The sequence below is a fragment of the Rhineura floridana genome, chromosome 3 (assembly GCF_030035675.1).
Source record: "Rhineura floridana isolate rRhiFlo1 chromosome 3, rRhiFlo1.hap2, whole genome shotgun sequence".
NCBI classification, from domain to species: domain Eukaryota; kingdom Metazoa; phylum Chordata; class Lepidosauria; order Squamata; family Rhineuridae; genus Rhineura; species Rhineura floridana.
This window is the reverse complement of record NC_084482.1, coordinates 198,913,527-198,928,864: the sequence shown is the minus strand read 5'-3', so window position 1 is coordinate 198,928,864 and position 15,338 is coordinate 198,913,527. Positions and strand designations below refer to the sequence as shown.

General features: G+C 47.1%; 1 protein-coding gene across 3 annotated transcripts in view; it reads right to left on the bottom strand.

Moving 5' to 3' along the window:
• Positions 1-373: 373 nt before the first annotated feature.
• The window catches only part of LOC133381043 (carnitine O-acetyltransferase-like), a 50,758-nt gene continuing 35,793 nt past the window's right edge, over positions 374-15,338 (bottom strand). For 2 of the 3 annotated variants that reach the window (XM_061619462.1, XM_061619464.1), the window contains 7 exons: positions 14,084-14,184; positions 11,767-11,886; positions 9,647-9,769; positions 9,018-9,153; positions 6,427-6,489; positions 5,643-5,780; positions 374-920 (listed from right to left, as the gene is read on the bottom strand). In XM_061619462.1, coding sequence (XP_061475446.1) covers positions 693-920; positions 5,643-5,780; positions 6,427-6,489; positions 9,018-9,153; positions 9,647-9,769; positions 11,767-11,886; positions 14,084-14,184 — 909 coding nt within the window. In that variant the 3' untranslated portion in view covers positions 374-692. Of the gene's footprint in view, positions 921-4,646; positions 4,711-5,642; positions 5,781-6,426; positions 6,490-9,017; positions 9,154-9,646; positions 9,770-11,766; positions 11,887-14,083; positions 14,185-15,338 lie in introns of all 3 variants that reach the window. The other variant, XM_061619463.1, reaches the window with a different exon arrangement.

Genomic DNA, 15,338 nt, shown 5'->3' with positions numbered 1-15,338 from the left:
ACCTGGCCACCTGGGAGGATAAGGAAAACACTGTGATCGATAAGAGGCCATGGAGAATTACTGTCAGGCGGCAGAGTAGCTGGAGAAACCACAACATACTTGGTTTTGTTTTGAGAAGAAAGTGATATGGAATGTATTTTCATGACTTGTGTAGCAATAAGCATTCTGCGAGGATTTCATTTTCCCGTGAGAAATTCTGAGCCATGTACAGCACCATGTTCCCATCACAGATGCCCAGAGGAGGGGACGTGCCCTGTGTGCCTATGGACAGTTGATCCACATATCCAACTCTGGGTACTGTCCACTGAATTGCACCATGCACGTGCGTTTGCCACATTCTTTTCTGTTGCCCACAAAACATGAAAGCCGAGCCTTTTTTCTGAAAGAATCTTTATTTCATTATTCAACCTGGAAATAAATTAGATTTGGCTTTGAATTATGACCATGTAGGGGAAAAAATGACTGCCTTCTGATAGGTCCCCTCTTGTGGGTTACAAAGGGCACTATGGGTAAGAAAGGTTGGATGATACCTGGGCAACAAGCTTTGGCACAAAGGAATGGCAGGACACAGATGTGGGGCCCGAGACATATGGAATTATGGGTAATAAGTGGAGCATTGGTACGAGGCGCAGAGAATTCTCTGTAAGCCACAGTTGGGTCCAAGGTGAGGAAATAGAGGTATGGAGTGTTTCTCAAGGTTGTCTTTGATGGCTGCCAGCTCCCCAGTTCCCCAGCAAAGCCCCCACATCATCCAGGGCCTTCTGGAGGCTTCCAGCCAGATGCTCAGCATTGGTCTCCTGGCAACAATTGAAGGCAGTGACAGCAAAGTTAACGTGGGTAGGCAGAGGGTTGTAGCAGACAGCATATCCATCAGGCACCAGTGGCCCGTAGCACATCACACAATCCGTGCGGGCAGCTACCTGAGAGAGGGAAAGGAAACGGGGGATCAATAGATTATCACCACAGATTTAAAAAATCCGTAAGTATAAAGTGCTTTTCCAAAAGCTCAAAATGATGAACCGCCACCCAAAACTTTAAACATAACATCGCTAAACACAATATGCCACAAAACACAAATAAATGTTTTTTAAAATCACATGGCATCACTATTAAGTGCCAGTAACAACAGCGACACACAGATTCATAGGTCTGTCTGGTGAAATAAGGACATTTTCACTGGGTGGAAAAAGATAGCCGTGCAGGGGGTAGAGTATAGGGCGAGAGCTGAGAAGGCCCGGGTTCAAATTACCATTCAGCCATGAAGCTCACTGGGTGATGTTCAACAAGTCACTCTCTCTCAGGCCAGCCTACTTCACAAGACTGTTCTTAGAGTAAGGGGAGGAGTGGAAGAGAATCTTATATGCCTCCTTGTGCTCTTTGAGGAAAAGGTGTGATTAAATTGTAACAACAACAGCAACAACACTATTTTTTAAAAGAGGTGATGCCAGTCAGGCATGTTAGGGAAAAGCATTCCACAATCACAGTGCCAGCACTGATAAGGCCCTGCTCTCTCCACACTCTCTCTCTAAGAGTGACACCCAGAACGGAATATTTACAGAAGATCTTGGCAACTAGGGAGGATCGTATGGGCGAAGGTGGCTGAAAAGGCACAGCAGAAGGGCCATAGTCCAGTGGCAGAGCACACATTCTGTATGCAGAAGACCCTAGGTTTAATCCCTAGGGTCTCCAGGTAGGGCTGGGAAAGATCTCAGTTTAAAACCCCGGAGAGCTGCTGCCAATCAGGGTGGATCAAAGGTGTGGTTGGACTCTGATAATCTCTGACCACTGGCCAATCTGGTTGGGGCTGATGGGAGTTGGGATCTCTCTATGCAGCGGTGATACCATCCGGTGCGTACCACCTTGGTTGCCCCTGGTGAGGGCAATAACAAGCAGGACGGACCAGTGTTCTGACTCAGGCGAAGACAGCTTCCTATTCTCATGGGAGGCTTGGGGGAGTGAGGGAAAGCCATCTATCCTGTGATCAAGGCTGCTGATTGCTACAAGAAAACCCAAGAGGCCATGCAGTCACTTTGTTTCATAAGAAATCGCTACCATGTTGTAAAAAGCACTTAGCTGAGAGAAGGCCGAAGAACAAAAAGCAAAGGGGGACCGGGGGAATAAAAACATGGTTTCTTCTTTAAAAGTGTACGACCACTGCTGAACTCTTTGCCTGTGAGAACGTTCCCAAGACAGGCCGCCTCCTTCCGGCCTGAGAACAAACCTGCTGCAGCCTGGAAGTGGGTGTGTGGAGCACACTGGCTGAATGGGGCATGGCTGTGGGCAGCCCGAGGAAGCTCTACCAGCCTTGGTGCCTGCCCATAAAAGCTAGCCTAGAGTGAGAGACCAGGGCGATGTCAGCACAGGCATATAAGAAGCCGCCTTCTACTGAGTTCAGACCCTTGGTCCATCTAGCTCAGTCTTGTCTACACTGACTGATAGTGGCTTTCCCGGATTTCAGGCAGGGGTCTCTCCCAGCCCTACCTGGCAATGCCGGGGATTGAACCTGGGACCTTCTGCATGCAAGGCAGATGCTCCGCCACTGAGCTATGACCCTTCTCCGGCCAAGCAGCTTCCAAGAACCCTCTTTTGTTGTGAGAGTTGGTGGGAGAGCTGCGAGTTTCTTTGGGCCCTGGGTGAGAGCCAGGAGGCTGAGAGGGGAGGTGTTTCAGAAGGAGAAGGAATTGATATTGGCCTATGTTTATTAGTAATTTGCATTATTGTAACATTTATTTATTTATTTATTATTACATTTGTATCCTGCCTTTCCTCCAAGGAGCTCAAGGTAGAGTACAAACATGGTTCTCCCCCTCCTGATATTATCTTCATAACAACCCTATGAGATCGGCGAGGCTGAGAGACAGTTGCTGGCCCAAGGTCATCCAGTGAGCTTCATGGCCAAGCAGGGATTTGAACCTTGGTCTCCCAGGCCCCGGTCTAGCACTCTAACCACTACACCATACTGGTTCTCTATATGTAACACTGTGTATTTTTGTGACAGTTGCTGTTTTACGTTTGCTGTACACTGCTTAGAGATATTTGTATATATTAAGCAGTACAGAAGTGGTCTAAATCAGTGGTTCTCAGACCTTCTTCCCCATGGACCCCTTAAATTATTTTTCTGCCTGTTGTAGCAATTGTAGTGTGCAGTGTTAGATGCTGTGTGATTTTGAATTGCATTTTTATGGCTTCTTTTATTTTTTATATTGCATTTTATTGTATTATAATTTGAATTCCATAGAATTCAAACTGTAATACAATAAATACAACATAAGAAATAAAGGAAGCAATTCAAACACTATTAAAAATCAATTATTAATATTTAATGCAATGAATGTGCCATCTCCCGTCTTCAACCACAAATCCACAGACATGCCGCAGACCATCTGAACGAAGCTTGTGGACGACTGGTGGTCTGTGGACCACAACTTGGAAACCGCTCGTCTACATATATAAACAATCTCCTAGTCATTGGGAGCTTTACAGGAACAATCACTTCGAATTTCTCAGGCCTTTCATGTGAACACCTGAAGCTGCCTTATACAGATTCTGAACATTCGGTCCATCTAGCCCAGTACTGTCTCCTCCAACCTTGCCAACCTGGTACCCTCCAGATGTTTTTGACCACAACTCCCACCAGCTTCAGCCAACACAGCCACTGGAAGTTGCAGTCCAAAACAGTACCAGATTGGCAAAGGCTGGCCTACTCTGATTAACAGCAGCTCTCCAAGGTCTCAGGCAGAGAGGTCCTTCCAAATCCCTGGACCTGCTGAGGACTGAACTTGGAAACATATGCTAGCAAAGCCTATGCTCTGCCAACAAATTATGCGGCCTCCTTAAATGTGCTTTCCTGTTTGTGAATGAAACAGAACTTATGCCTAGTTCCTAAATCAGTCGCGGCGGATGGCGCCATGTCAGTGGGACAGTGGAATCTGCTCCGGGTTTTAATCTGAACTTTCAAGGTGCTTCAGCACGTTGGGCAGCTCCTTGAAAGTTTGGACTAAAACCTGGAGTGGATTCCACTGCCCCACTGACATGGAGCCACCAGCTGCCACTGTCCTGATTCAGAATAAAGCATGAAAACTGAGCACATTTGCCCAATTTTGCAGTTTACTGCTATGTGTATTTGACGACATTTATATCCCATCTTTCTTCCAAGGATCTCAAGATGATATACATGGCTCTTCCTCCCCCTTTTTTATCACCTCAACAACCCTGTGAGGTAGATACAGCTGAGAAGTAGTGACTAGCTCAAGATGACCCAATGAACTTCATGGCTGAGTACCGGGAGGGCATTCTACAGCCCAAGTGGCAGCAAGAAGATTCAGCAGGCATCTTCTATATTAAACCTTAAATGTTTGCTGAAAAATTTTCTATGCTGCCAGGCCTATGCAGACAATTAAGAAAACATTTTCTGTAATAATCAGCTGGCAATCTATAATTTTAAATCTTAATGCGTTTTTTATTGTGTGTCACTGTAAACCACTCTGGTATGTTTTATGAAACTGCGGTATACAAGTATTTATTAAATAAATAAATATTTATATTTATTTTATTTATTTATATTATATAGTAAAATTATGCATATTGGAGCAAAAAATCTTAATTTCACATATACGCTCATGGGGTCTGAACTGGCGGTGACCGACCAGGAGAGAGACCTCGGGGTTGTAGTGGACAGCACGATGAAAATGTCGACCCAGTGTGCGGCAGCTGTGAAAAAGGCAAATTCCATGCTAGCGATAATTAGGAAGGGTATTGAAAACAAAACAGCCGATATCATAATGCCGTTGTATAAATCTATGGTGCGGCCGCATTTGGAATACTGTGTACAGTTCTGGTCGCCTCATCTCAAAAAGGATATTCTAGAGTTGGAAAAGGTTCAGAAGAGGGCAACCAGAATGATCAAGGGGATGGAGCGACTCCCTTACGAGGAAAGGTTGCAGCATTTGGGGCTTTTTAGTTTAGAGAAAAGGCGGGTCAGAGGAGACATGATAGAAGTGTATAAAATTATGCATGGCATTGAGAAAGTGGATAGAGAAAAGTTCTTCTCCCTCTCTCATAATACTAGAACTCGTGGACATTCAAAGAAGCTGAATGTTGGAAGATTCAGGACAGACAAAAGGAAGTACTTCTTTACTCAGCGCATAGTTAAACTATGGAATTTGCTCCCACAAGATGCAGTAATGGCCACCAGCTTGGATGGGTTTAAAAGAAGATTAGACAAATTCATGGAGGACAGGGCTATCAATGGCTACTAGCCATGATGGCTGTGCTCTGCCACCCTAGTCAGAGGCAGCATGCTTCTGAAAACCAGTTGCTGGAAGCCTCAGGAGGGGAGAGTGTTCTTGCACTCGGGTCCTGCTTGCAGGCTTCCCCCAGGCACCTGGTTGGCCACTGTGAGAACAGGATGCTGGACTAGATGGGCCACTGGCCTGATCCAGCAGGCTCTTATGTTCTTATGTTCTTAAATAAATAAACTGTGCTGTTTGGAGAGCCAGCACACCAATGTGCTGATAAATTAAGTGAATAATCAGTAGCTTTTTTAAGGCCTCAGAGGATGAACAAAACCAATGGTACTGTGAGGCTGGGCGTCCCAGGAACGTGGATGAGCAGAGCATGCTGGGGACCCAACAGGATCTTACCTGTCCTGTGGAGAGTTTCCAATAAGAGGCCACAGCGTAGGAAGTGTCCATGAAAAGTTCTGGCACACGGAAGCCATCAGCAATGGCCTCCAGTTTCAGTCCCAGCAAATGGCGGTCAATGCCTTGCCCATCCAGAGCCTGCAACAGAATCAGAGAAAAGAGTCAGTGCTCACTGGAAAGTGGGCTTTGTGATGTCCCTGTGTCATCATCAGGCTCACCCTGGAAAATACACCCCTGCGTTCCAGACACAGCTAAAGATGAAAGGGCAAGCTTACCCAGCAACTGTGTGCTGTTGAATTTCTATAGTTTGATACCTGTGTTTGGAAGCACACACCCATGGGTTCTTGTTCTCAAAAGGAGCTTCCACTCTGAGTAGGGACAACTGTGGTTCCTCATCTCCATCTGCTCTTTTCTTGGTATTGTAATACTTGTGTTCTGTCAGTAGGTGCTGTTATTGTGCTGTTTGTTTCAGAACAAAACCCCCAATATAGCTGCTCTAGAAACCACCATCATAACAGGGTGGTTGGTGGTTGGGAAGGCTCCAGTTCTGTAAGCTTTCAATATATCTAAGACAGTTGTGGGGCATCTTTAGTTCTCCAGATGTTGTTTAACTACAACCACCTTTACCCCCAGCAAACTTGGCCAAGAGCCAGGGATAATGGGGGTTGTAGTTCAGCAACATCTGGAGAGGGGAAATCAGTCCTTCAAGGATGGGCTAGTACTTCCTACCTACTGTGTTCTCTCTTAATAACTACTGAAGTACCTGCAGTGAGGAGATTATTACCTGCTCTGTAAGGGTGCTGTGGACCTCAACAGCTTTCTTCAGCAAAGACAATCTTTCCAGAGCCTAGTGCAGACGGAGGGAGGAAACAGATCACAGGTGGATGGCAAGAAGCTCCAAGTCTCTCTCTCACACACAACAACAACAATAATAAGGGCTTTTTTGTGACAGCACTCACCGGTACAGAGTACTGGCACTTCCTTTTTTACCCCCCAAAAAGCACCTGACAATAATGATGATAATATAGTATTAGATTTCTTACCCACCTTTCACCATGGGGACCCAGAGTGGTTACAACAGTTTAAAGATACAACATTAAAGTCCATTAAAATTACATTCAAGATGCGCACACGCCAAGGTAAAGAGGTGCATGTTCAGCATACAACAAAACTACAAAATGAAAGTGCTTAATGCACATCTGTGGGGAGGAAATTCCACTGCTTAGGGGCTGCCACAAATAATGACCTCTCCTGGGCTGCCACCCTCTTAACTTCTGGCCCTCCCAAGAGTCCCCCCCCCTGTGATTTTAACACCCAAGAGGATCTGTAGGGAAGGAGGTCTTTCAGATTGCTGACAGTGAGATTAGTGAGGCCTACTGTTGAAATGCTCAAAGGCGTCCTACGGATCAACATGGACACTCTCAGTTCAGGCTGGGGAAGGAGACTAGGGCAGGCCCAAGACACTCTGCTGCCCTAGGTAAGATGGGACACCCCTCTGCTCATTCCACATAGTCAACATAAGTACGTAAAAAGAGCCCTGCGGGATCAGGCCAATGGCCCATCTAGTACAACATCCTGTACTCACAGTGACCAGCCAGATGTCTCAACAGGAAGCCCACAAGCGAGACTTGAATGTTAACAGCACTTTCCCCAATTGCGATTCCCAGTAACTGGTATTTAGAAGCATACTGCCTCAACAGTGCAGATGGAACAAAGCCTTCAGGGTTAGTATAGGAGTCGACTGTACTGACAGTATAGTATAGCAGTTGAGTTGACTTCAATGCTTGTGGGGTACAGCATCCTGCACTGTACACAAGGGCAGCAGACTAGCTTAAGGGAACAGGGCCACACAGTTTTGCCTTCCAGTGCCTCACCACCTGTCAGCTCTACACTGAGACAGCAGTGCCGGTGGGGGCTGGAATTTCCTGGGTAGTTATCAGGGCGGGAAAGTCCTTAGCTGGCAGTCTGGTCGTAAATCTGCCAGGCTAACGAGGATGAAGCATGATAAGGGCAAGGCCCTTCCTAAGCTTACGTGCCAAGCCAGAAGTCCAGAAGCGAGGTCAGTAGAGGTCTGGGTTCAATTGCCAAGGGGTCAGTCCAAGATAAGATTCAGGGAAACTAGAAACACACGAAGCCACCCCTGACGTTGTAGTCAGCAACAAGCTGAAGCCAAGGTTTGACTTTTAAGGAGCAGGTTTATCAGCAGGTGTGAGCCCTCAGCGTTTTGGCCTTAGGTGGACAGGCCTGCCCCTCTTCTGCCTGACCTTCTGCTGTCTACGTTCTGCAGGTGAGGGGGAAGTATCCTGTTCACTGTCTGCGTCTGGCTGAAGGGCTTCAGCTGTGTATGGGGTGCTCTGCAGCTGAGGGGGAGAAGGAGCTGGGTTCTCAGGAGTTTCCTCCGTTTCTCCTTCTGGGTCTGCTGCTTCTGGGTCTGCTGCTGTTACTCCTGAGTCATCCTCGTCTGATGAGTCCTCTGACGGGGCCATGACACCACCACTTCCTGCATCCCAGCATCTGCACTGGAAGTGGTTGCTCCTCTCCGACAAATGGTAGGGCCATCCCTGCCCCAAGGCATGATGTTTCAAGAGACAATACTGATTTTATTTTATTACATCCTGTCATTTCTCCAAAGAGCTCAAGGCAGTGTCAATGATTCTCCCTCTCCCCATTTTATCCTCGCAACAACACGTAAGGTAGGCTAGGCTGAGAGGCAGCGACTAGCCCAAAATCAACCAGTGAAACTCATTGCTGAGGGGAATTGAACCCTAGGCCACATCTGCACTATACATTTAAAGCAGCAGAGCTTTTTTGTGACAGTATTCACTGATACGAAGTACTGGCACCTCTTTTTTTTTTTTTAACTGTCCATGGCAGCCATTTTGTGCTGGCACCCACAGCACTTTTATCAAGCTATGACTAACAGCACCTAATTTTTTGTTTACCAAAAAAGCACTGTAAAACAGTATCATACCACTTTAAACAAGCATGGCTTCCTCCAAAAAAACTTGGGAACTGTAGTTTGTTAAGGGTGCTAGGAGCTGTTAGGAGACCCCTGTTCCCATCACTGAGTGAAAATTCCCAGAATGCTTTAACAATTAATCCCTCTTCCCAGGAAACTCTGTTGCTCTGTGAGGGGAACAGGGGTCTCCTAACAACTCTCAGCACCTTACAGTTCCCAGGATTCTGTGAGGGAAGCCATGATTGCTGAAGTGGTATAATAGTGCTTTAAATGTATGGTGTGGATGTGGTCTAGTCTCCCAGGCCCTAGTCCAACACTTTAAACCACAGCTCATCACATCCATCATTACTGCAGCTTAATCTTGTCCTTTCAAGTATCCCCTTTAGGAGGCATGGGATTGTGGGAAAGCTGAATACCTGACAGCTGTCATCAGCCATAGCCCGGACAAAGGCCAGTGCGGCAGAGGTAGTGGAACGGATGGTCTCTGTCCGGCCACGATGGAAGCGACGGAGAGAGGCCGACTCAGCAGTGGGACACAGTTCCCCATGTGCCCTAAAGGAAGACAATAGCAGTCAGGCAGAAGGACACGTGCACACACACACACATGCTCCCCACAGATACCCACAACCGACACTTCCCAGATGAGTAATGCTACATATGCAGAAGTATAACCTTGTGTTCAGCCCTAACTATCCTGAAGCAACTAGTGCCTCTTTCTAGAAAAACTGGATATTTCTTTTTATTTGTTATTACATTTATATCCCACCTTTCCTCCAAGGAGCTCTGGGTGTTGTGCAAACATTCCCCTTCCCTTTCTGATTTATCCTCACAACAACCCTGTGAGGTAGGCTAGGCTGACTGACAATGACTGGCCCAAGGTCATCCAGTGAGCTTTATGGCTGAGCAGGGATTTGAACCCTCGTCTCCCAGGTCCCAGTCCAGCACTCTAACTGCTACACCACACTGGCTCTCAACGTGGATAGCACCCTCCACATAAATTTCCTAAAACCAGCTTCAGGTAGCTCTGCTGAAGTAGTCACCTCACCTGTAATAGGCTAGCTGTAGCACCACTTGCAGGACAGAGTCTGGGCTCAGCCTAAGGCGTTTGAGAAGTTCCTTGCCAAACCCACAGTAAGTGAAACAGCTGATGTCCAGGTCAGTGATGAGACTGTCACAGAGAAAAAGGGACAGACAGAAAGCTCAGCCGATAATCCTCAGTTACAGCTCACAGCCTGCCTCCTCCTTGCTATGCTAGACTTTATGAATTAAATCAATTAAATTTATACCCAACCCTTCCTCCAAAAGATCCCAGGACAACAAATATATCATTACTAAAACAACACCATTAAAACTTAAAAACAGTTAAAAGCAATCTCCTAAAATAGTTAAAAACTCCTAAACACAACCACCTATTCTCCAAACTAATAATTTTAGGATGACCAGGGACAGATCTTTCAAACATCAAATGCCTGGGTAAACAGGAACGTTTTAGAATTTCTCCCACAAGTTTAAGAATGGAGACTGATGCACCTCACCAGGGAAGGCATTCCACAAACAGGGAACCACCACCAAGAAGGCCCTGTTATGGGTCACTGCCAACCAGGCACGCCCCATAAGCTTAGTCTATGTACCTTAAGCCTCTACCTTCTTCCAAGGACAGCTTAAATGCCACAGTGTAACCGGGTAGAACCTTTGGCTGGTGCAAAATTCAGCCACTAGAATGTTGGGGGGGGGGGCTAGGCAGTTTAATCACATCACACCAATTTTGCATCAGCTGCATTGGTTCTGAGCCCAGAACTGAAAGAGTTCTGGTAATAACTTTTACAACCCTGAATGTTTCGGGACCAGCTTATCTGAAGGACTACCTATAGCAGGCGATGTGAAGGACCTCAGCTTGCGACCCTGAAGAGCCCCTACCAGCCAGGGTGGAAAACAGTAGGCTAGATGGAAAACAGTCTGACATGGAAAAGATCCAAAATGATCAAAGGGGTGGAGCAACAACCCTGAAAGTAAAGGTTACAACATTTGAGGTTTTTTAATTTGGGGAAAATGTAAATAAAAGGGGTGGATGATGATGATAGAGGAGTATATGATTTTGCATGGCACAGAGAAAGTGGATAGAGAAAAATTTTCTCCCCTCTTGTTAACGCTAGAAGTTGTGGACATCCAATGACGCTGAATGCTGGAAGATTCAGGACAGACAAAAGAAAGAACTTCTTCACACAGCGCAGAGTTAAACGATGGAATTTGCTTCCTAGAGAGGCAGTGCTGGCCACCAACTTGGCCGGCTTTAGAAGAGGGTTAGGCAAATTCATGGAGGAGAAGGCTCTTGCACTCAGGCCCTGCCTGTGGGCTTCCCACTGGGGCATCTGGTAGATGGGCCGGTGGCCTGAACTAGCAGGCTCTTCTTATGGAACAAGGCCGGTTCCTGTGCTCCTAAGAGGCCTCTGTTCAGGACTATAGTCGTCCAGGGTCTCAGGGGGTCTTACACTCCTTACTTTTTTGGGAGCAGGGGCCCTCTGTCTCCAGCACCCTATGAGCCAATCAGAGTAAAAGGAGATGAGTCAGCGACTGAGAAGATTCTTTTCAGTAGCTAACAGTCTCCCCTTTCATGCTTATTGGCTCCTAGGGGCGTCTGTTGATATGACATTATCCAAGGACCTCATTCGCAACACAGCAGCAAAAAAAGGGGGGAGGGGTGGTGGCTGTGGTTAACATAAAGAGACCCTACACATCTGGATTTGCCACCACGCCACTGCCTCTGTTTCATTCTGGGTAAATGGTAAATAGGGGTGTCTGACAGAGACAAACTGTACAGGCATAGCCTCCCTCCCTCCTATTTAACCTCATCTCGACCTGTCCCTAAAAACACCTGCCAGCACAAGAATATTCCTCTGTCTTCCGGGCAGCCAGGCCCCTGTGACTCAGATGCTGATCTCAGGGCCGGAGACATGGCTAATTCATACCCGATTCACGGGGAGGAAAAAAACACAGCGTGTCCCCCAAGGTGCTGCAAGGAGTTTGGCAAGGAGCCCCAGGACAAGGAGGTTTTCACACTGAGAAATGCCCAACTACGGGACTACTAGTTTGGCTGGCGCATTTTCCTTTCCGCAAGCCTGCGTTTTGAAAATCCCACCCTGAGCCTCCCACCCTGGCAAGACTCACATGTCCAGGTTCTGCTTGGCATGCTCAATGTCACGCTTGATTTCTGGAGTGAAGCAGAAGTAGAGTTTTTTGGGCAACTGCAGAGGTATCAGCGGGGCACGGACCGGGACAGGATCTTTGCTGGAATGTGGGGAAGAGGAGAGGAAGAAGATGCATTCAGAAGGAACGAATGGGTTGAATGAAAGGAGAGACCCAAATCTGTTTGTCTCCCTATAGGAGGGGTGGGAAACCCATGGGACTCCAGATCTCATGAGCCCCGGCCAGTGGTCAAGAAGGGATGGGAGTTCTAGACCAGCAACTTCTGAAGGGCCAGAGGTCCCTCATCCCTGCACTATAGCCTACATTATGGATGGAGGACCTCGTGCCCTGCAGATGTTGCTGAACTCCAGACATATTTGGAGGTCCCCAGGTGCCCCAGCTCCAGCCTACACCCTTTCCCACTATCTTTAAACAGAAAGTTCAGCTCCCTTCTTTTCTCTGCCTCCCACTGTTAAACACACAGGAAGTCCCACCCCATGCATGTAGCAGCTTTGGACAATTCAGGAAACCGTGCTAGATGCGCAAGAATTCTTGTATGTGTATGAGACTCAAGGGCTGCCCTCTGAGCCTTTTAGCAGGCGTGTAAATAGCTACTTGTCAGTTTAGAAAACCTCTAGGTCAGGGGTGGGAAAGCTTTTTGGCTCCACGGGCCAGATCCTCATCAGGATCAGCTTCATGGGCCAAATTTGGCAGATGAACAGGGCCCTCCACCTCTCAATCACGATGTCATTATGACATCACATTACTGACACGTGGGCTACCCCACCCACATCTCAAAATCCCTTGTGCAGGGTTTCCAAATGCTGGACAGCCAATTGGCTGCAGGGTGCTTGGGAACCAGCAACAGCTTCAAAGTCCTTTTGCTGTTGCCAAGGGCTTTAAGACAGCCCCTGAACTCTTGTCTGAGCCTTTGGATCCTCAAATGGTAGGGGAAGGAACTGTCTAAAAGCCCTTTACAAAACCGCTCTTTGAAACTCCACCCCCTTCTTTTAACATTGATGTTTCAAGCAGGGGGGAGAGGCTGCTTCAATGAGCACTTTTGTAAAGGGTTTTCAGAGAGTCCCCATGCTTCTCCTTTAAGTGGGTGAGGGGTGGGGTGGGGGGAGGAGAGGAGAAAGAAGCCTGTATTGTACAGCCTCCTTTGTCCTCACCTGCTTGCTTGCTGCCCGCTCGTTTGAAGTAAAAGCACAGAGCTGCTTTTGCAAAGGCTTTAGTCCCTGCCCATCAGTTGATGGGTGCAGTTTGGGGGGAAATGGCATTGTGGACCAAATTAGAATCTCTGGCGGACCAAGAGTGGCTTGCGAAGGTTCCCCACTCTTGCTCTAGGCAAACAAGGAGGGAAATTTTTACAGTTGGTTTTCTTCTCTCCCCCCCACCCCAACCATGGATGAGCTAGTAGTAAATGTGAACTGATTTGGGACCCCCCAAAAATGAAAGCAGCAACATCGAGGAGATCCCCTAGGGGATGTTTTGCCTAAGCAGCCCCCCCCCCAAAAAAAACCTGCTGCTGATCCTGGTAAAGTAAGTATTTTTGCATAGCTGCTACCCTTCTCATTTGCACATAGCAATCAGTATCACGGTAATTACATTGGCAAGTCTAACCATATATGTGTACTTAGAGCAGCTTTTCCCAAGTTGGTGCCCTCCAGCACAGAAGCTGTGCTGGATGAGGGGTTAGGGGGGTTGCAGTCCAAAACATCTGGAGGACATCAGGCAGGGGAAGACAGTGGAGAGAAAGTTCCCCTTACAGCTATGAGTAAGGGTAGATACTGAGGGATAATCAAATCAGTTTAAAATCTCTAGAGTGGCAAAACTCTTTTTCTTGCTACATATCAGAGTTGTGGAAGCTGTGGCCCTCCAGATGTTGCTGGACTATAACTCCCATTATCCTTGACCTCTGGCCATGCTGGCCGGGGCTGATGGGAACTGAAGTCCAATGACATCTGTACCTGCTGTTTTAAGATGTTTTGACTTATGTTGTACACTGCTTAGAGTTTTATTCAAATATAAGCAGAATACACATGGCCTAAATAAATAAATAATAATTAACATCTGGAGGTCCACTGGATCCCCACCCCTGCTATAGATATGAAGACACCTAAACTTCCTGTTAGCGATTCACATTTTTAAGTGAGCTTGAACACCCAACACCCTTAAAATGTCTGTTTTTCTCTTCCTCAAGACTGCCTCTACAGAAAGCCAAATAGGAAATCCTTCCCACACATACGAGAGTTGAATCTGGGCAGTCCCACACCCCTCTCCCCAGTGGGGACATTACCAGTAGTCAAGGACGTGGTCTATGATCATGGCAATCGGTGGCCCTTCAGCAACAGCTTGTTCATAAAGCACCCCACAGGAGCCATCTTCTCCCACAATAAACTGAGAGTCCGGGTGGGGCAGGACAAAAAAACGTGGAAGGAAAAGACAGAAAAGAGAGAATGTGATGGAGAGAAGGGCCTTATGAGAGCGTTCATCTTAAAATAGGGGCTGGGAACCTCTGTGTGTGTCCTCTCCTAGACGTTGGTGGACTCCAATTCCCATCATCCCTGGCCATTGGCCATACCGGCTGGGGCTGATGGGAGTTGGAATCCAACAATCTCCGGAGGGCCAGAGGTGCCCCAGCTCTCGCCTAAAGGGTTACGGAACAGGCAATTTAAATATCCACATCAATTGCTCCACCCATTTTTGCATCTGGTCCGGCACACCCCTGGCATATGACCCCTCCCCTGAAGGTTGCACATGAGGCTGAAAAAAGTTCCCCACCCACGGGGTAAAGGCACTCTTAACTTCTGCCTATCCCCCTGATCCCCCATTCATTCCAGGAGAAGGTGGCTTGCCTCTCCCCATTTCTCAGGAAAGGTCATCTCTTTTTGTTCATCCTCTCCTAGCTGCTTCCCACTCTCCAAAAAGCAGGGGGGGGGAGGAGAGGGAGGGAGGGAATTGTTGCCCTTATAAAAGAGCTCTGTGGAGTTCAAATAATAAGCGAGTGAACATTTGTGTGGGTTCAGAACTAGAAGCCTAAGAGAAACCAACATGCAAAGCAATAAAAAAAAAAATAAGAACAGCAGGTTTCCCTTTGTCTGATGTCCTTGGAGTTCTTTTTGTAATAAGCTTAAAAAGACCAGGAGAACAAGTTGTTTGTTTGATATTCAAAACCATTTGATTGGGCTGGAGGACTAAACGTTGTGTTCAGAAAAAAAAGAGGGTGTTAGAGCCACCTAGGACTGTATCTCTTCAGGATATATGCGGGGTTGAAACACTGAATGCTCTCCCCACATCAGAAACATGCTGTTCACAAACACATGATTTGTCTCATGACTGGATCAGGCCAAAAGATCTATCTCCCCCAGCATGCTCTTCAAAACTAAATGCTTCTGAGAAACTCACAAGGCAGGAAAGTGGCAAGTTTCCCTTGTTTGTCCTCAGTATCTAATACTCAGAGATATATCACAGAAGTGGGGAACCTTTCTAAGCCCAAGGGCCACACTGCCTTCTGGGGAACCTTCTGAGGGCCACATGTTGTTGGTGGAATG